General features: G+C 45.1%; 1 protein-coding gene across 1 annotated transcript; it reads left to right on the plus strand.

Annotated features, from left to right (window-relative positions):
• Nucleotides 1-3: 3 nt before the first annotated feature.
• Eaf1 (ELL associated factor 1) lies at nt 4-13,838 on the plus strand. The gene is made up of 6 exons (XM_052190091.1): nt 4-379; nt 2,639-2,733; nt 4,477-4,613; nt 6,327-6,526; nt 8,350-8,583; nt 10,647-13,838. Exons 1-6 carry the CDS (start codon nt 19-21, stop codon nt 10,691-10,693), a joined length of 1,074 nt encoding a protein of 357 aa, XP_052046051.1. The 5' UTR covers nt 4-18; the 3' UTR covers nt 10,694-13,838.
• The last annotated feature ends 6,680 nt before the right edge of the window (nt 13,839-20,518 follow it).

Here is a 20,518-nt window from a genome sequence, read left to right on the forward strand (position 1 = left end):
CCGGGGAATTCTCTCTCCATGGCACTGCCCCCGCTATTTCCGCTGGGGAAACGGAAGTCCCTCCCCAATGCCGGAAGTGCAGCGGCCTCACTTCCTCAGAGTCTCTCCAGACGCGGAGTAGATTGGTTTCCGGCCCCGGGTGGGCGCGGACTTGGTTCGGTGCGCGCTCCGGAGCTGTGTCCCGGGAGCGCAGTCCGGCGGGCAGCTTGCGCGGGGATCCGGGACTGCGGCCGCGCGAGGAGAGCGCCGATCCGGGTGCCAGGCAAGTGCAAAGCCATGAACGGCACGGCGAACCCGCTGCTGGACCGTGAGGAGCACTGCCTGCGGCTCGGGGAGAGCTTCGAGAAACGGCCGCGGGCCTCCTTCCACACCATTCGCTGTGAGTGAGCGCCCCTCGAGGTTCACTTGGGGCTCTCTGGCCGCCACGTGCCAGCCCAGACTCCTGTCTAATCCCAGCTCTCAAAGCGTCGCTTTCCGTACCTCTCATCCCATATCCCCTGGAACTTATTTTCAGATCGCTTCTCCCAAACCAAACCTCTGGTTGCTGACAACTCTTCTTTTACCTTACAGTCTCAAATACCATTTCAGAAGGTCATGGCCCCTTTATTTCAAATTACCCTTCCCAGCTCTTAAGCCACACTTTACTCCTTTGTAGCGATGCCTCTTTCTCCTCCCTTGTGTCCCCGTTCTCTTTGTCGAATTATTCCATCAGTGCTCTTACCCTGCCTGGAAAAACCTTCCCGTTTGCCACGAGCATCATTTACTCCATTCCCTTCCTTGCTTTCCTTTCTCCTTGCTCTTGGTCGTCTCCACTGCCAGGGAATCCACATTCTTCGTGCCACCCATCAGGTTTTCTCTTCGTCTCTGCTTCGTTTGACACTGATTTTGTTGTTGTTGTTGCTGCTGCTGCTGCTATTTGAGACAGTCTTACACTAGGTGATGCAGGCCTAGAAGTTACTATATAATTCAGGCCAGCCCTGAACATGCTGCAGTCCTCCTGCCTCAGTCTCTGTAGTGCTGCAAATGTGGACCTGATCCACCATACCTAGCTGAGGTTAATGGCTTTAAGTCACCGACATCACCTTGACTTCTGGGCCAACTCACTTGTGGGTGAAAAATAAAATTAGAGTTTGTGAATCTGACAGAAGTTAAAGTCTGATCTATGTTTGGAAAATGAAGACAGCAACATAAGGAATGTGGACAGAGTCATCATGTCAGGCCTTTTTCTACATGATTATAGACTCTGAGAGGGGTGCTTCCTCTGTGTGCCCTGAGTCAGGACGTGGCTGACCAAGCACATCCCTCTGTGATTCACAGGCTTCGGGTTTCCGGTGGCATTAGTATGGGTTAAGACCTGCTTTGTCATGGGAGCTAATCGATGTGACTCAACACACAGGCAGGAGGTGTGTTAGATATTAAAGTTCCATCTTTGTGTGGCCTCTTGTCACGCCGCCGCATCTGTGCACTGACAGCAGACCCAGCTGTTGCAGAGAGACAGCATTGGGGAAATGATAAGATTGTCATTTCCCAGTTGGCTAATTTTTTTCCTCCATAGAAGGGCAGTATATGTTTAAGTGAGATTCTGCACATGTTCCCCTGGCCTTCAGTTTGAGTCAGGTGTGGAGTTAACATGAAGTAAAATGCCTGTTTCTACTGTATATGTACATTTAATTTGCAAGAATAAGCAAGGTAACTTCTGGAGTTCACCAGTCTGCTGCTGAACATATCCAGACGGTTTTTGAATGCTTTTTTTTCCCCCACCAAAATGAGAACTTGTATGTGGCATGTTCTATTTTTGAACACTTCTGTGCAAAAAGAGGTCAACGTTATGTGGCTATGTCTCATGTAGGATTTATAGTCAAGAATGTTTGCTGTGTTGCTTTTATACACACAGTTCTAATAATTAACTTATGGTGGTGAGCTGTTAATTGTTTACCTGTCACTTGGAAGAAGGGATTATCTTGCACTAACATAAAAGTATGTAAGCTGCAGAGAGTATGCAAGCTTCTGCTCCCTGCACTGGAACGGTAGTGTAGTTGAAGGCAGCGTCTGTAGCCGTGTTTCTCGTTGTTCACCATTGCATCAGAGCATTTGGGGCTCATTATACTACGAATGAAGTATATGAAGTTTTCTATGATAAAGTCTTTTAGAATTGTCAGTGATGGTACTGGACAGCTGGCTTAAGCTGGGAAGTACTTGCTGTGAAAATATGACTATCTGAGTGGGAATCCTCATAAAGAGCCACAGGGTAAACAGTTCCAATCTCAGTGCCAGGGAGAGTGAGCCCGGAGGATCCCTGGAGACCCGCCGGCCAGCTGGCTTTGTTCAGTGAGTCCCAGGCTAGTGAGAGTATCTGAAGCTGTCTCCCATAGGTGCCTGCAGATCCCTGTGCACACGAGCCTCTGCACATGCAGGAGCACACATGTACCTCTGCACATGCAGGAACACACATGTACCTCTGCACATGCAGGAACACACATGTACCTCTGCACATGTAGGAACACACATGTACCTATGCACATACAGGAACACACACATAAAGGAATCCTCGACTGTTTTTATTTAATCTGAAATTAAAATACCCAAGACGTCTTCATTTTCAGCCACCCAGTGGGAACTATCCATTGTTTCCTTTTAGACGACTTTAAGCCGGCATCGATAGACACATCCTGCGAAGGAGAACTGCAGGTTGGCAAAGGAGATGAAGTCACCATCACGCTGCCGCACATCCCTGTAAGTTCTTTCCAGTGTTGGTCTCATGGGACGGACCTTGTGTTTTATTTACAGTTCAGATTTCCTTCTATTTATTTATTTTTTATTTTTATTCTTTTAGATTTTTAAAGAGCTAACATAAGTAAAAAAGGAATTTAGGAGTCAGGTGGGTTGTTACTCATGCATCTTGGGGCTTGGTTTAAGGTAGTTCTTGGTCTTTAGTCCTGACTCCCTCTCTCTGTCCAGTATAGAGTATAGTAGAGTAGACCAGGCTGTCCTTGAACTCAGAAATCTGCCTGCTTCTGCCTACCAAGTGCTGGGATTAAAGGTATGTGCCATCACTGCCTTGTTTATCAAGTTAAAGAGACTAGAACAATGACTTGTGAACCCGAGTAAAAAGCTTATCATTTCTATAAAAAGACAAGTATTTCATTAGCATGAGTAGAATTCCACTCGGGAAGCAGATGCAGGAGGACTGCACAAAGTTTGAAGTGAGATTCTGCACGTGTTCCCTGGCCCCAGTTCAGCCAAAGGAAAACAGAAACGAGGCCTTGTGTTTGCACTCACGGTACTTTGGCTGGGGAGATGGCTTGAGGGGATGAAGCACTCATGCATGAGGACTGGAATCTGGGGTCTCAGAACCCGAGTAGAAAGCCAGGCAGACACGGCAGCTGCTCTGAGCCCACATTTACACAGGCAAGGACGTGGTATCCCCGGACAAGCTGGCTAGCGACTTAGTTGGGTTCGGCAAAGGCCCTGCCTCAAAAAAAGAAAGGTGGAGAAAGATTGAGGAAGGTCCCTGAGGTCAGCTCTGGGCTTCTAGGTGCATGTATACACACACGTGCACCTGTACATATTCCTGCCCACACACAGAACATGCATGCACACCACACATACATACAGAACAAATAAACAGAAAGAAGTTAGAATAAAAATGCTTCTTAAGTTCTGTAGCTAGTGACACAAACCTGGAAACCCTTGAGCAGAGGAAATAGTCTTCATTTGGACTCCAGTTTTATTGCATGTTGTCCACGGAAGATTACATCATCTCCCATTGGTTCTTAATTTCCCAAGTGAAAACCGAAGAGTTAGGTGCATGGTCCCTGAGCTCCTGCGGACCGAAGTTCTACTGAGCGGCTAAGGGCTGAAGAGCCAAGCAATTTAGTTTGTTGTTTTGTTTTGTGCTTTTATAAATTCTGAACAACATATTAAATATTGAATCAGTGACAATGTATTAGCCCAATGTACTAGCTCTAAGAATTAACTTTAAACCAAATGAGTATATTTTTTGCCTTTGTGCAGCTTAGGCCTAGAATTTAAATATAGGAATATATCGTAGTTGCTGGATATGATACTTTCCCTATAATCCTAGCCTTTGAGAGGTGGAAGCAAGATGATTGAGAGTATAAGGCTAGCCTGAGCTACATGAGACCCTGTTTCAAAACCAAACCAAAATAAACACTCATGGAAAGCCAGAGGAAATAATTGACCTTAACAAAGGGTCATATAATTTAGCCAGTGTCAAATGTAGCAGGCAAAAGGCCATTTCCCCACATTCTTAAAAGATTTGCCTAGTAAATCTTTTTACCTAAATTTGCCTAAAGTTTTTTGTGCAATATTTCTCGATTACTTAAAACTAGGTGCCTACTGTAAATGTTCTTCCCTTTTGTCTGGAAAACCAGAGGAGTAAGCCAGAGGCCAGTCGCTTGTTAGTTAGAGTGTTCATGACTGGTGTATTTATACTTACGCCTTTGTGGCAAACAGGGGTCCACCCCGCCAATGACGGTGTTCAAAGGGAACAAGCGGCCGTATCAGAAAGACTGTGTGCTCATTATCAACCATGACACTGGGGAGTACGTGCTGGAGAAGCTCAGCAGCAGCATTCAGGTCAAGAAGACAAGGTACGGCTCTGCGCGCTGACTCTGCGCGCTGGCAGGTGGCCTTGGGGTCTCTAACTCTTGGCGGCATTTAGTCCAGTTGATAAGGGCATGAACATTCATTGGCTTGCTCATAGTGTTCAATCGGTAATATCAGCTACTCCTGTCTCACACATCAATAATAAAATGTACATTTTTCTCACATACAGTAAAAAGAAATAGTGCTTTTGAGAGCTAAAACATGAAGTCATTGGGGAGAACAAGGTATTTATAATTGAGCCAATTTTGTCAGACTCATAATTGCTCTTCTCCTACCAAGTAGGGGATTCAATTTATATGTATACACTTAAAATTAGAATGTTTTAGGTGTTTATAGTACACTAGCTGTCTTCAGACACCCCAGAAGAGGGCGTCAGATCTTGTTACCGATGGTTGTGAACCACCATGTGGTTGCTGGGGTTTGAACTCAGGACTTTCAGAAAAGCAGTCAGTGCTCTTAACCACTGAGCCATCTCTCCAGCCCCCCCTAATTTTTAAAATAGTGAACTTTTGGGTTCATTTAATCTTAGAGTTTATTTAAAAGTCAGTACATTATAAAAACATACTATAATACAGTAATTATTGTAAGATAATGATTCAAGTTCTTATCAGGGAGGATACTAAGCGTCCAGATCCAGAGCTTTGCATATAATAGGCGAGTGCCCTTACCACTAAGCTAAATCACAAGTCCACTAAATAAGTTTTTTTTTTTCATTAATTTGTTTATGTAGTTACATCCTAATCACAGTTCCCCTCCCTCCCCTCCTCTCAGTTCTCCCTTCACCCCTCCTTCTCACAGAACACTAATTAGGTGTTAAGAGACAATTAGAACTTGATGTCTGGTTCCTTTTTTCTGTTTCCCTAGAAAAGGAAACAGCTCCCGTTTATTGAGATTATTATGGGACAGAATGTTTTAGGTGTAACACACCTGATCTTTACCAGTAACCTTGGAAACGTTTCTTGGAGACTGGGGATTACAGAAGTTACGATTTATCTAATTTGACTGCTAGAGCTAAGCCCTTACCTCAGGCAAATTGCCCGCAGTACCCGTTTCTGTCCTTTCCTCTGTTGGTTTGTATCAAGGCCTGTTTTAAATGTGCTGCTCCTGGGATACCTGTCGGTGCTCTGTTGTTTATCTACTCCGCGATTTGGGGACTCCCAGTATACCTCCTGGGCACTGGTTATGCCCGCAATCTCCAGATGTGCTAGGTCAGAGTCTGCAGAGACCTCTAGGGCATTTGTAGGCTCTTAGCTAAGAAACAGTGGACTAATTCATAATCAAGTTTATCCAGAAACTTGTATTATTATAACTTTATATTGAACTCAAGTCATAGTGTGATACTTTCTTGTAAAAATGCTTAATCACATCGTATCTGTGCTTTATCTCCTGCTGAGCTTAGATGTGGAACATCTGTAACCTCAGCTCTTGGAAGGCTGTGGCTAAAGGATCTTGAATTCTTAGGGTGTACATAGGTGAGCGCCTTGCAAGCAGAGGGTCATTTCTCTGACTCTGCATCACTGATTCATAGTACAGTTCTGGGATGCAGTAGACATACGGACATTGAGTGTGTTCTTGTGTGAAATTAGAAGATTAGATTTTCAGTCACCTGGAAAGAACATTGGTTCTGCAAATGCTGCCTGTGTGCTTGGTCATCCTGAGAAATACTGCTTTGCCTCTTGATTTGATGTCTATTTCAGAGCTGAGGGAAGCAGTAAAATCCAAGCTCGGATGGAGCAGCAGCCTGCCCGTCCCCCACAGCCTTCACAGTCGTCACAACCGCCCCCTCCACCTCCGCCCATGCCGTTCCGAGCCCCGATGAAGCCTCCAACTGGACCCAAGACTTCTCCGGTGAAGGATAACCCCTCACCTGAGCCCCAGCTGGATGACATCAAAAGAGGTAGAGAGCCAGAGCCGCCCAGCCTGGGGGGTGGGGGGCAGGGTGCCTTCACTTGGGGAGCTCACTGCCATATAGATACCTCAGCAGAACTCCCTGCTCTGGAGTTTGTGAGGACTGAGACTTTATCATGGACGTTGACAAGAATGAGTCCAGGTGTGGTAGCTTGTGTGTGACTGTCTTCTTAGAAGCTTAGGGTTTAAATTAGCATCCCTATCAACCAAAGCTTTACAGGGCTGGAGAGTCAACCAGAAAGAATACCCTAGGTGTCTTCCTTCTGGGCTCATCCATTGATCAGTATATGCAAATAGAAGCCCTTAATAAGGAACTCCACAATGCCAGGGTTAGATGCTCTCTGCTGACTCAGCATGTAACCCTGGCAGGCCGAGGCCAATGGGATGCAGTCTGGTCCAGAAGGACTTAGAGGTCTGCCTTGGGCCTCTCCTTTGCAGACTTGAGACAAGCTTACCGTGGCTTTCGCCCCACATGGCAGAGTGTTCCAGGCCTCCAGACTCTCAGGCATTATGGGGCTAAGCATATTTCACACTTAATGAGTTTTATAGAACAAGTGCAATCCCTAATAGCAGAGAACAGGAGGAGCTGAAGGCTCGTTCCTGGGAGTTTGCCTTTCTTACCCTGCAGAAATCTGCCTTCTCATAGACACAGCCACCCTGAGTTTTGAACAGCTGTGGCACCTCTTGACTATTTTCCGTCTCTGACTCTAGAAAGCTCTTGTGGAAGTTTCCACTGTAGTGTAATATAAATTAGGCCAAGAGTGGGCTGGAGCCATGTAAGGCCATGGTGATGTTTGGACAGGAAAAGCCTGTGGCTGTATTGTTAGTCCCACAGGTGTTCGGGGACATTGGATTGCTTAGGGAAAACATCCACAGCAAATGCAGGACAAGCATAGCTGTGATCAAAGGTGTGAGAAGCAAAAGGAGGGCGTGGCACCCCGCCATTTGCCCTCCGTACCAGGACTTCTTACAGGCTCCTTTGGGAGTCAGAAAGGACTCAGAATGACTGGCAGTCCAGCCTTGCCTTAGAGAGTCCATTGACTTTGATCTTGTTGTTGAGCAATTGTGATGTTTAGTGCTGTCAGCGTGCAGGATCTGTCCCTCTTGGTGCTCCTGAGAGGGCTGATTTAGCCTCTGGGCACGCTTTGAGGGATTGTCTGGATTAGACTGAGGAAGATGCGCCAGTGTGCAGCACCGTTCCCTGGGCTGAGTCACTGGTGTGAGCAGAGCTTCAGCTGCCTTGTGCTCAGCCTCAAGCTCCTGCCTGTGTGACATCCCTTAGGGCTGGACCTGGAGCTGTGAGGCAGCATCAATCCTTTCTTCTGTCTTTAGTGACAGAGAGACGAAAGACAGGGAGATCTAAAAATAAACCCTCAGACTTCCAATTGCTAGATAAATGCTTTTCTCTTCTTTTTCTCTTACTTGGGGTTTTATACAATAATTCACATTTGGTTTTTTGTGTATGACAAGGTCCTGCTCTGTAGCCCAGTCTGATCTTGAACTCAAAATCTTCCTAACTACAGTGCCCAACTGCTAGGTTATGCCACACACCACACTCAGATCAAAGTATTTATCTAAGGGAATAATGAATAGCCCTGATGTGTTTCTTACACAGAAGAGTCATTCGAAAACAGGCGTTTTGTTTATTTTGGTGAATTCAGCATCTTTTGGTGAATTCAGTATCCCATCAACTCTGGAGACAGAGTAGGTATTCTTGTTGATCTGGGGTTTGGCGTGCTTCCTCGGGAAGCAGGGAAGGTGGCTTCCCTTCTGCAGTTGGATTGTTCGCTCATCTCAGCTGTGTTGTTGCAGAGCTGAGGGCCGAGGTCGACATTATTGAGCAGATGAGCAGCAGCAGTGGGAGCAGTTCCTCTGACTCAGAGAGCTCCTCCGGAAGTGACGACGACAGCTCCAGCAGCGCAGGCGAGGACAATGGCCCACCCTCTCCTCCTCAGTCCTCACACCAGCAGCCCTACAACAGCAGGCCTGCAGTGGCCAACGGAACCAGCCGGCCCCAAGGAAGCTCTCAGCTCATGAACACGCTCAGTAAGTGTGCCCTCCTTTGGTGGCTCAGACAGCGAGGGCCACATGCAGCTTGTTTTGCCTTGTGCCAGAACCTGTCAACTACAGGCAGTTAGGGCACAGGAAAGGTCTTGACAAAGACAAACTGGGGAGGCCCCTGATTTGTAGCTATGTCTTCTGCAAAATGCTTAAACATGATTGTGTAGGCTCTTTGATTTTCCTTATACTAGATTTAAGATATGTCTCCATTGCCTACCTCCTGGCCTTTAAAAGTTAATTACCTTCTTTGGACACCTCCCAGCCTTTGGCAAGAGGAAAGAAGGAGTGTGGTCGTGTTTGGGTAGCTGTTCCTCCAATTGACATAAAACAGAGGAAAGCCAGAACACAGTTGGCTTTGTTTCCGAGTGGAGCAGTTCTGCTCTCCCTGGAATCTCGCATGGTGAACAGCCCCCTCCTGGTAATCTTCCTCTGAGGAACTTGGAGCAGCAGAAGTGGAATTGCAGACTGGTTAACCCTGCTGTGTTGCCCGTCATTAGCGGTCATTAGCAGTCTCAGCACTATGGACATTCCGGGCCGGGCTGTGCCTTGGGGGATGGGTAGGGCGTGCCAGACCCCTGCCTACTCTGGCCACCCGCAGCCCCTCCCCCTGCCGACCTCACCACCTCAGCATTTTGCCTGGTGTCCCTTACCTGCTGTGCAAATTGAGGTTCAGGTAGGAAGTGTGTCCTCACATAAAAGTTAAGTCCTTGGGATGGGGATGGATCTTCTGAGAGGGCTCCAGGGACAGAGAAAAGCTGGGATAGAAGTTAGAAATAATACCTTCACTTTCATCCAGCTGGTATCAGCTGAGGTTCTTTTATATACATTTCTGTTATGTGAGCTTGAAGTGTCAAGTCCTCTTAAATCCTAGGTACCTACATACCAAATAAGAAACTGACTAGTTCAAACTTGAGATTTAAAGTAATATAAATGCTTTGGACAGAGATGGGCAGAGAGGACATTGGAGTAGCGTACTTCAGGGAAGACTCTTCCTTAGCTCTTTTGGAATTTGGGATGGTGGCATAGGACCAGGCTGGCCTTGAGTTTGTGGTCCTCCTGCCTCAGCCTCCTTGGTACTGAGATTATAGACATGAGCCACCACACCTGGCTCTACTTAGCTTTTTTAAAAACAACTTAATGAAGCTGCAGAGATGGCTTAGGGTTTACAAGCACTTGTCCTTGCCGATGACCTGGGTTCAATTCCCAGCACACACATGGCAGCTCACAGGGGATCCAACTTCCTCTTCTTACCTCCAAGGGTGCCAGACACCCTCATGATGTACATACACACATGCAAGCCAAACTCTGGTATACATAAAATAATCAAATTATAAATCAACTTAATGTGAACTAGTCTGACAAATGCTGTATGTTATTTATACTTTCTTGCTATTTATTAACATATTTAAACCTGTTTTGCTGTTCCTCTTCAATATTAACAAGCAGTACCAAACTGTACTTTGCACATGATAAAAATAGTGTTTCTTTCAAAAGTGTGACTGCTCCAGCCTTTTCCATGAGCCAGATAGGTTTTCCTGGCTAATAAATTCTATTAGCAAAGTTTTCTGGTTTTTCATTTTTGTTTGCTTTTTAATTTTTAAATTATATTTATTCTTTTTCTCCTTTGTGTGTTTTTCCTGCCTATATGTGTTGCTCCACATGCACTGATGGTGAGGAGGCCAGAAAGGGCACCCGCTCCCCTGAACTTGGAGTTACAGATGGTTGGGAGCCACTGTGTGGGTGCTAGGACTTGAACCTGGGTCCTCTCTGAGAGCAACAAGTGCTCTTTATCTTTGAGCCATCTCTCCAGCTCTGATTAACAAGCTTTTACTGTGATGTGATAGCTGAGCAGCCAGCCAAAGAATCTTACGGAAATCTTGGTATTTTAAGGGAAGGCAAAATAAAACATATTAAAGTGTGGTGAGCTACGTGGCTGGTAGAGCACAGGGAAGCGGAGGGGCAGTGGAGCCGCGGAGGGGCAGTGGAGCCGCGGAAGTCGCTACTGGCCAATGGCCATGCTTTTCATTTGGTTTTGTTTTCTTTCATAGGAAATGACCTGCAGCTAAGTGAGTCTGGCAGTGACAGTGATGACTAGCACCAGGCTTTTGAAATCTGCTTTCTGGTACGCGAACATGGTGCAAGACTCAGCTACGTCTGCCGGGACCACGAGCCACAGGAGGATGTTGCGGATCAGAGCCAATAGGAGTTAAGGCCTGGAAACACTCAGATACTCAGTCTTTAACGTGGTGGTGGTGGGTGATTTTCTCATGTAATTTTTGAACAATCTCTTGATTCAGAGTTTAAGTATATCTATAGGAGAACTAACAGAATTCTGTTTTATTTGGGTAACATTGTTAAGGAAAAACAGGCCAGTGTACCCTGGTCTAGGACACTCAAAGTCTATCTCCCTAGGCCAGTAATTCAGCAGCCCTCAGTTTGGCTGGGTGATCTCTATCACTCAAATACAAGTCTTTTAAGGGTATGGAAAGAAAAGAGATCCTCAAATTGTGTCATAGAAATACATTAAGACCACTTTACAGTGTTGATACAAAGTGGTAAGAAGTTTTTTGACCTAGTTTGACAAGACCATATAAGTTGGCCTTGGGAAGAGTCTTTAGGTCATTTGGGGGCGGGTGGTGTGTGTGTGTGTGTGTGTGTGTGTGTGTGTGTGTGTGCGTGTGCGTGTGCGCGTGCGCGTGCGCGTGCGTGTGCGTGTGTGTGTGTGTGTGTGTGTGTGTGTGCATGCGTGCGCTGGAGATCCAACTGCTTAGTTCAGCACAGCTGGAAAGGTGCAGCACACAACAGGAAGCGGCCAGTCACCTGTCCCTGGGCAAGCTTGCTCACTACTTCCTCGTTGGAACCATACTCACTGGCTTCAGATTCTTCTGCATGGAACTTTCTATCAGATTCCAAAAGACAAAAGCATTGCTGGCATTCAGCTTGGATTCAGACCCAGGCAGTTCCAGCACATTCGAGGCAGAGTGAGCAGATCCAGCAGCCACCACCCGCCATGCTGACATCCACAGCTCATCTGAGGCCTTTGCCTTCATGCGTATCCATCCCTAGGTTCCATCCCTAGGTTGTTCTTCATCCCCAGGATGGTAGCCGAGGGTAGGAGTCAAAGAGGACTGTGGTGAAGAGCCTCTGAGCACGTTAACAGCAGCAGGCCTCCACAGATGAGAATCCAGACAGGGTTGGGCAGGATGGCGCAGTCTTTGGGAGCTGTTTGCTTTTGGGCCACTGTTTGTACCTGGCTCCCAGTCTGGTGCGGTGTTTTCATAGAAAGAGAATCACAAGATTGCCTTTTACTGTGTGCCATTTCCAAATGAATGTTCTTGCTGGAACCTGGTCACTAGTAGGTTCCACACTGAGGAAGTATGTGGTGACTTGTGTGTCGCTGCCCCTCTCTGTAGTCTGAATGAATATATCTTAGGAGTCCCTATCTTCGCTCTAAGACATTGATAATGCTGTTCTTTCCTCGGGTTTCTCCACTCGCCCCTTTCTAGTGGAGGAAGGTGGTCTGGACCTAAAAAGGAAGTGAGTGGTCCACAGTGGGGCCTTAGGTCATATAGGTCAGCTGTGTGGTCACGCACCATATAGATCAACTGATCCACACAGAGATTGAAGTGAGCTGAGGGGGGCAGGGGCCCCCAGCACATCTACACCTCTCTGCACAAGTTGAGATGCAGAGTGTGCACTAGTGCCTGTGCTGTCTCGGCCCACTGGGAGGTGCTCAGTACATCCACTGGCAGGTGGGAGCCTATTTATAGCAAACTGATAATTGCTTTATAATCTTTGGTAATGATAGCTCAGGGAAGGTGAAGGTTATGAGTGGGTGACTTGAATTGTCACTAGATGTGGGAATTGAATTGTTTTACTGCTCTTAACCTGTTCAAACTGTGGCAGGTTCCAGGAACTTGAACTGAAAATGCCTATTTAAGACTCCCCTTGCCCCGCTTTTTTTCAAGAGCGTTGGTTTGAGGAGACAGAACTGGTGTCTTGGCATGCTAGTCTGTGACTGTGGCCATAGGAAGTACTTACAAGTGGCACTGGGCTTGGTAAGTGGAGCTTTCTGTGCCTCTGACTACCCAGTCGCCTGGCCTGCCCAGCACCACGTCATTCTGTCGATGGTTCCGCTCCAGCTTTTGCTCTTGGCACAAATCCTTCGGAGGTTCTTTCCGCTTCCCCCACCAGAGTAAGAAAGCCATTTTTGGAAATCCAGAATGTAGCCTCCCAGATGGCTTCTCAGGGGTATCCTTGTGCCAACCAAAGGACTCCCTTTCTGTCGCTGTGCCTTTGCTGTCCCCTCCTCTTCGCCCACTCTAAACCTCTCTCCAGAGCTCCTCAGGCACTATTTCACAAACTTCATTTCTTTGAGCCTATGGTGTACATGCGAACTACTGTTCCACCTTGTCTCGGTTGGTATTAGCGCCTCAAAAGTAGGGGCTGTCGTCTTGGAACTAGACGTGCAGGTGCTACTCTGGTTGGGGAAGATACGGAGACAACTCCCCATGATGGAGGGTAAACGGGGAAACATTCCAGACACTGAGACAAAGCTGGATTCTGTACACAATACCCATGCAAGTCTCTACTGAATCTGTAAGTTACCTTCTATTTGCTCTATGCAATGTTCACTTGGGTGAGGTGGACTCACTCTACAGAGATGCCATGGCAATCCTTTGAAAAACATTGGGAAAATGCAATACAGAGAAACTAGAGATTTGTAATAATGCCACTTGTTTATTTCTGTAGCAGAATAGTTTTCTCTGTGGGTGATGTGCTGTAGTAATAGGGAAACTTGAAAATTCCAAAGTCCTTCCCTTTTTTGAGAGACTGATTTTGTTTGTGTGTGTGTGTGTGTGTGTGTGTGTGTGTGTGTGTGTGTGTGCAATATTTATTAATTATTTTAAAAGAGAATTGTTTTGTAGATAAGTATTAAGAACAGCCAAACTGGATCTTTCCATTTGGCAAGGAACATAAACTTTTTGAAACTCAGGCCTTAACCAGTAGCTTGGAAGAGAAGACCAACTCAAGTGTTAGGTACTGTGTGTTTTTGTTTCCTGTTATTTCTGTCTTAGATTCCTTGTGTCCTTTAATGATATTTAAAATCTTGTGCCTAAAAATTTATTTTGCTTAATTCTGATGTAGACATGCATGTTTACATTTATATATAATATTTTCTGTGTAGTTTCCTCTCTTTCAAGATGAATATATTTAAATAAAAATGAAGGTCAGCAATATATTTAATGTCTTGTTCTTTTTTTAAGCCAAACATCTATGTGAAATAGAGTTAAGAATCCCTTATGCATAAGTCTAGTGCATTAACTTGGTTCTTTTTCATTTTGGTGTCATGAAGTTCCCCTCAGCTTTAAGAAGATCTAACATTCAAAACTAAAAAATGAATTTTAGTTTAAAAAAGGTATGAGGGTCAGGGCCCAGAATTGTTCCTGTCTAAAAGAACTGCAGGGACAAAAGTGGAGAAGAGACTGAGGGAAAGGAGGTTCAGTGACCAGCCCAACTTGGGATCCATCTAAAGAAGAGGCTTCAAGGCCTGACACTATTACTTAGCTATGGTGTTGTACAGACAGGAGCCTAGCATGGCTGTCCTCTGAGAAGCCCAACAAGCATCTGAGATAGACGCAGATATTTACACCTAACCAGTGGATTGAAGTTGGGGGACCGTTGTGGTTCAATTAGGGAAAGGCTGGAAGAGGCTGAGGAGGAGGGTGACCCCATAGGAAGACCAGCAGTCTCAACTACCCGGGTGAGATCTCTCAGACACTGAGCCACCAACCAGGCAGCATACATGAGCTAGTCCGAGGCCCCCAACACATATACAGCAGAGGAACTGCCTGGGTTGGGCCTCTGGGAGAAGATGTGCCTGACCCTGGAGAGGCTTGAGGCCGCAGGTGTGTGGGGAGGCCATCCTCATCCTCTCTTGAAGACATCGGGGAGGAGGAACTGTGAGAGGGCAGATGGGGTCGGGGGCAGGGGCAATGACTGGATTGTAAAGAAAAAACTGTAAAAAAAAATAAAAATTAAAAAAAAAAAAACAAGGTATGAGGGTTGGGACTGGAGAGATGACTTAGCCATTAAGAGTGCAAGCTGCTCTTCCTGGGGAACTGAGCTTGATTCTGAACATGGCAGCTAACAGTTATCTGTAACTCTAGCTGCAGAAGATCAAACGCTTCCTTTTGGTCCTGATCTACACTGTGTATATGTGATCTCATGAGGTATAGACATGTATGTACATGAAAGCAAAACATAACTTAAAAAAAACGTTGAGCGCCGGGTGGTGGTGGCCCATTCCTTTAATCCCAGCACTCTGGGAGGCAGAGGCAGGAGGATTTCTGAGTTCAAGGCCAGCCTGGTCTACAGAGTGAGCTCCAGGACAGCCAGGGCTAAACAGAGAAACCCTGTCATGAAAAAACAAACAAAAAAGTTGAAGTTTGGGGTTGCATGAAGGGGGTAGCTAAGATCTTCTGGTAGTCACTCTCTACCCCTATGTAGAACAAATTGAGCAACTAGTCACACACCAAAATGTCTTCACAAAGCTGAGGAAGTCAGAAGAGACCACAGTGCCCACACAGTCACTGTAACAGGATAAGACCCATCCATGTGGAAAGGGCTGCCGGCAGCAGCTCTCTCTCAACTGCGGGGAGGAATGGAGGGAGACGTGTCCCACTTAAGGGGGAAAGGGCACTACGTCCATGCTGTAGACGTAATCCTGTCCCCAAAGTTCCTGTGCCCCATAAAACCCAGTATATGCAAAGCCCCTTGATACTTATGGCTGGACTAACATTTGCAGAAGAAATGTCTAAAACAAGGTTAGGTCAGGCATCAGAGACCCCTAAAGCAGTGTTCCTCAGCCTGTGGCCCAAACCCCTCTGGGAGTCAAACAGTTCATAGGAATTGCTCAAGACCACCAGAAAACACAGATTTTGTTTTTGTTTGTTTGTTTGTTTTCTCGAGACAGAGTTCCTCTGTATAGCCTTGGCTGTCCTGGAACTTACTCTGTAGACCAGGCTGGCCTCGAACTCAGAAATCCAACTGCCTTTGCCTCCCAAGCGCTGGGATTAAAGGTGTGCACCACCACTGCCTCGCCTCGATTTTTTTTTTTTACAATGCAATTTATAACAATAGCAAAATTATAATTATGAAGTAGCAACAAAATAATTTACATGAAGAACCACATTAAAGGGTTGCAGCATTAGGAAGGTTGAAAAAGCCACTAGAGTCCCAGCAGAATTGGCTTCACTCTGGGGAACAAGACGTCTAAGCACGTCTTCCATGGAGCAGAAAAGCGCACTGTGCAGAGGCCAAAGCTCACAGCCCCAAGACCTGCTTGGGCATCAGGGGCATTCCTGTACACCTACAGGACAGACTTGTTTACAGCTACACTAGGCCTTGAGTGGGAATCCCTGCTCCCTCCCAAGGTGTTAACAGTCATGACTAGACTCTGATCAGACCCAGGTTGCTACCAGCTTTGCTAGTTAAGGCACCTACCTTTCTACTAGCTGACCCCAGCCCAGTGGTTGCAGATGGTGTGTTCTACAATTGCTGTTCACTCAGCAGAATAGACTTGTATTCGAGCATGTGTCACAACCTGGAGGGGCATGAGCCTTAGAGCTGGACTATGCAGGACCTTCCTTTCTTTTTGATTTTTACTTTTTCAAAAACCCAGTACAACAAGGCTCCCCAAAGAAAATAATGCCCAAAAAGGAAAAAACAAAACCCACTAAACTGACCAAGCCCCACCACACACACACACACAACAGAGTGTGTAGTCATATGTTGTCAACTGGAGTAGTTGATAGACCCAGTGTCTATCAACTCTGTTGGAGAAAATTAATTTCCCTCTCCCAGCAGGTATAAAGGACAGCTCAGTTGTTAACCTTTACCCTGGTAAAGTTACAACAAAATAAAATATAATAACATAAAACAAAAATTATTACTTCAGAGTTGGACAAGACAAACCAACAGAAGGAAAGGAGCTCAAGAGAAGGCACAGGAATCAGAGACCCTGCCATTGGCTACATTGTGGGTTCTTCCTCCACCCTTTTCCACCCCTTTTCTTCCATTCTTTCAACCCCCTAACACTAGATATGAGAAAAAACAGAGAGGAAAGGAAAGAGATTCTTGGATAAAGTCAGGAGTTGGAAAGGGGTGGTATCATTGGACTACTTCCTGTTGATTGGGGGGGTCACTAAGTTCTTTGGGTGCAGGTTTTATCTTCACTCTTGGGATATCTAATTTCTTCTTGTTTCTTCTCTGTGCATGACTACTTGACAAACCACTACCAACAATCAACAACAACCCACCCCTTCTCAGGACTCTAGCATTTATAAACCTGTTGCAGTAATTCCCAACCCCAATAAACCCATATGAAAACCCACACAATCCTGTTATCAATTATAAGCTGTATGCCTAGATTGGGCAGATCTAGTGTACTGATTTATTCCCCAGCTACTTGCAGTTTCTACTGGCCATGCAGTTCTGCGCCTCCTCCTCTTCTTCCATCCAGCCTCTTTCCTTCTCCTTTTTCTTCACTCCCCCAAACTTCTCATCCCACCTTTCTCTCCACTGCCCAACCACAGGCTCTAGCCTCTATGACCAGTTAGAATGTAAAGAAGGATCACATGAGATTACCTGAATTTATTATCGACTTCTTGTTAACCCCTCTAGAGGAAGCAGAATTAACATTAGAATACAAACAGCATCAGGCACAGCATTTCTCCTTTTTTGTCCAATTGAAAAGGCTGGTTTTTTTTGTTTTTTTTGTTTGTTTGTTTTTTTTAGATACAAACTGAGCACAACTATAACAATTAATGTAAATTTTAAGATATGATATACACTTAACATCCAGTCCATACTATTTGTCAATTTAGATAAAGTACTAATTATCCTAACTTAAACAGTTTACACTTCTGTGCCTGAATTATGCTGACTTTAACTTGTATTACCATCTGAAACTTGTATTACCATGGGAAACCATCCTTTCCCATCTGGAACTCCTTCTTTATTGCTAAACAGCTTAAGTTCAATTATGGGACTATAACTAGTCTTCAACCCTGTCAAAGATCTGAGAAGATATTAAATTTCACTGAAGACAAGGAAGCACAAAGACCTAGCTTCCAAAATTATACAATTTGTAGAGACAGCTGGCTGCCTGGACAGTTCTTTAGTTCTTTATAATGCTGGCATATCAGCCTTCTGGCCCAGACCTTAAGTGAAGCAGGAATTGTGAAGGACTGGCTTACCCTGTCTTGGCAGAGCTTAGCACTCAACTCTCCCACCTCTGTTTGTCCTTTTTTGGACAGCACTTTCTTGACTGCAGATTTAGGGCACCTCTTGCCCAGTGGCTGCCTTGCCACAATTGAAACAACCCCTCTGCCCGGAGGTAGTGATGCTCAGTATCTTCCTTGAAGAACAAACAGGATTCTGTCAGGAGTACATGTGTGTTGTATTCAAATGATCTTTAATAATGAAATAATATTAAATGCCACATTTTGTGGATCTCTGATACTTTTGAAGACTATATTGTAACTGAATTGTCAAACATTGATTATTCTTAGCTATTTACTATTTAAGTAATCTTGAAAACACTTGTTGTAATTAAATTAGGATCTAATATGATGACCGTGAGTTTCATTATCTCACTATTAGCTTGTATTACTTAACCATCCTAAATAGTTTGTAATAGCAGTTATTAAAAGGACAGAGCCTAACTAAGCGTTGCATTCTTAAATGAGTTGCATAAGCACAATGCCTATCCAAGAGTAACAATATTAATTTTAAATTTTGTATCAACAAACAAAGATTTATACCAATGAAAACATTAAACCTGTGTCAATATATAAATTCTGTACCAATGTAAGGAGTTATAACTTCAGTTTTGTATCAATATAAAGATTTCTACCAATGTAAGATTATGGCTATACAATGCTTTGTTTAAGAGTAAATTTAAAGGCTGGAGAGATGGTTCAGTGGTTAAGAGCACTGACTGCTCCAGAGATCCTGATTCAACTTCCAGCAACCACGTGGTGGCTCACAACCATCTGTAATGGAATCTGAGGTACTCTTCTGATGTGTCTGAAGACAATTAGAGTGTATTCATATAAATAAAAATAAATAATATTTAAGAATAAATTTAATATTCTCTCTCTACTTTTCTATAATATTACTATATCCCTCCATTTTCTTTCCACCCTCTTCCTTTACCTAAGAAAGAAGAATAAAAGAAGAGGAAAGGAAAGGAACGGAAAGGAAAGGAAAGGGAAAAGGAAAGGAAAGGAAAGGAAAGGGAAAAGGAAAGGAAAGGAAAAGAAAGGAAAGGAAAGGAAAGGAAAGGAAAGGAAAGGAAAGGAAAGGAAAGGAAAGGAGGAAAGGAAAGGTAGAAATTCCTGAGTTTAAGCTCTCTGATTTCTTCCCTGTCTAAAGCTACAGCATTTGCAAATTATCCCTTTAAATGACAATGTATCTATCATTCATAAAATATCCAGAACCATCCACCCCAACCTAAGAGCCTGGGACAATGATCTTCTTTTGCTTGATTCTTGCTGAATTGGGGTGAAAATTTTCTTTCCATAGGGAACCAATGGGAAATAGGAAAACTGATTTTGTTAAAGGAAAGCTAGCTGGTATCATTTGCCATCCAATCTCTATGTTAAAAATAGACTTTCTCTATGCTGAGAAAGTTAATGACTTAGCTGAAGTCCTGACTGTAACAGTCTGAAAGGCTGGATGGGCAAGCTATCTGTTCTGGAACTGTCCTGGAAGCAAGTCTTAGAGGAACCAGGTTCGATGTAGTTGAGGAAGTGTGGGTCCACATCCTGCCCTGCCACAGGACACGGCTTTTGGGGAGGTGAAACTTGGGGATCTTGACTGCACTTATCCCACACCACCCAGGTGGTTGCTGGGCTTCAGGGAAGTGCTGAGACACAGCTTGGGGAGTGGGAAAGCACAGTCTGAGATGGGAGAAAGCTGAAGTTGGTATTCCCTAACTTCCAGGCATCTAGTCTCTGCCAGAGAAGTGCACAGAGGTGCTCGCAACAGTGTTTTGGGGGACTATGAGCCCACAATGAGGCTGGGACCTGGTGTTCCCAATCTCATGGACATTCAGGTGCCACTGAGTCACAAAGAGTTGTGAGCAGAATAGTTGTTGAGATCAGAGTCAGAGGCCTGCAGGCTGAGGGTGGTATTTAGCCTGGGGCCAGGGGAAAGGGGAGCCTGGGCTTGGCTCAGTGGTGATTGTTCTTAGCTTGGTGGCAGTTGTGGCTGGGAGGGCGAGAGAGCAAAGAGGTCTTCTGTGGGAAATTAAGCTGCAACTTGATAGTTCATGCCTTCTCCATGGCTCCCCGTGGTGGTTCTTTTCTTTTTTATTCCTTCCTTCTTTCCTCCTTTTCTTTTCTTTTCTCTTCTCTTCTCTTCTCTTCTCTTCTCTTCTCTTCTCTCCTCTCCTCTCCTCTCCTCTCCTCTCCCCTCCCCTCCCCTCCCCTCCCCTCCCCTCCCCTCTTTCTTTTCTTTCTTTTCTTTTCTTTTCTTTTCTTTTTTCTTCTCTTCTCTTCTCTTTTCTTTTCTTTCTTTTCTTTTCTTTTCTTTTCTTTTCTTTTCTTTCTTTTCTTTCCCGAGACAGGGTTTCTCTGTGTAGCCCTGGCTGTCCTAGAACTCACTCTGTAGACCAGGCTGGCCTCAAACTCAGAAATCTGCCTGCCTCTGCCTCCCAAGTGCTGAGAATAAAGGTGTGTGCCACCACCCAGCCTGGCCCCATGGTAGTTCTTGATGAAAGAGTCAGTCAGTGGTTCTAAACTGTTTATTGACTGTTCATCATGGAAAATGGATGCATACTGTACCATTCACCAACTTCTCAAGGATGACCTGAGATTAAATACCTTTTGCAGGGAGGAATGTCTGGGATGGG

The sequence above is a fragment of the Apodemus sylvaticus genome, chromosome 8 (genome assembly GCF_947179515.1).
Source record: "Apodemus sylvaticus chromosome 8, mApoSyl1.1, whole genome shotgun sequence".
NCBI classification, from domain to species: domain Eukaryota; kingdom Metazoa; phylum Chordata; class Mammalia; order Rodentia; family Muridae; genus Apodemus; species Apodemus sylvaticus.

Excerpts from the sequence above, each read along its gene's own strand:
- Eaf1 (XM_052190091.1), top strand. The coding sequence starts at position 19 with ATGGCACTGCCCCCGCTATTTCCGCTGGGGAAACGGAAGTCCCTCCCC. Across the intron at positions 380-2,638 it reads CTCCTTCCACACCATTCGCT|ACGACTTTAAGCCGGCATCG; the intron begins GTGAGTGAGCGC and ends GTTTCCTTTTAG. Across the intron at positions 4,614-6,326 it reads ATTCAGGTCAAGAAGACAAG|AGCTGAGGGAAGCAGTAAAA; the intron begins GTACGGCTCTGC and ends TGTCTATTTCAG.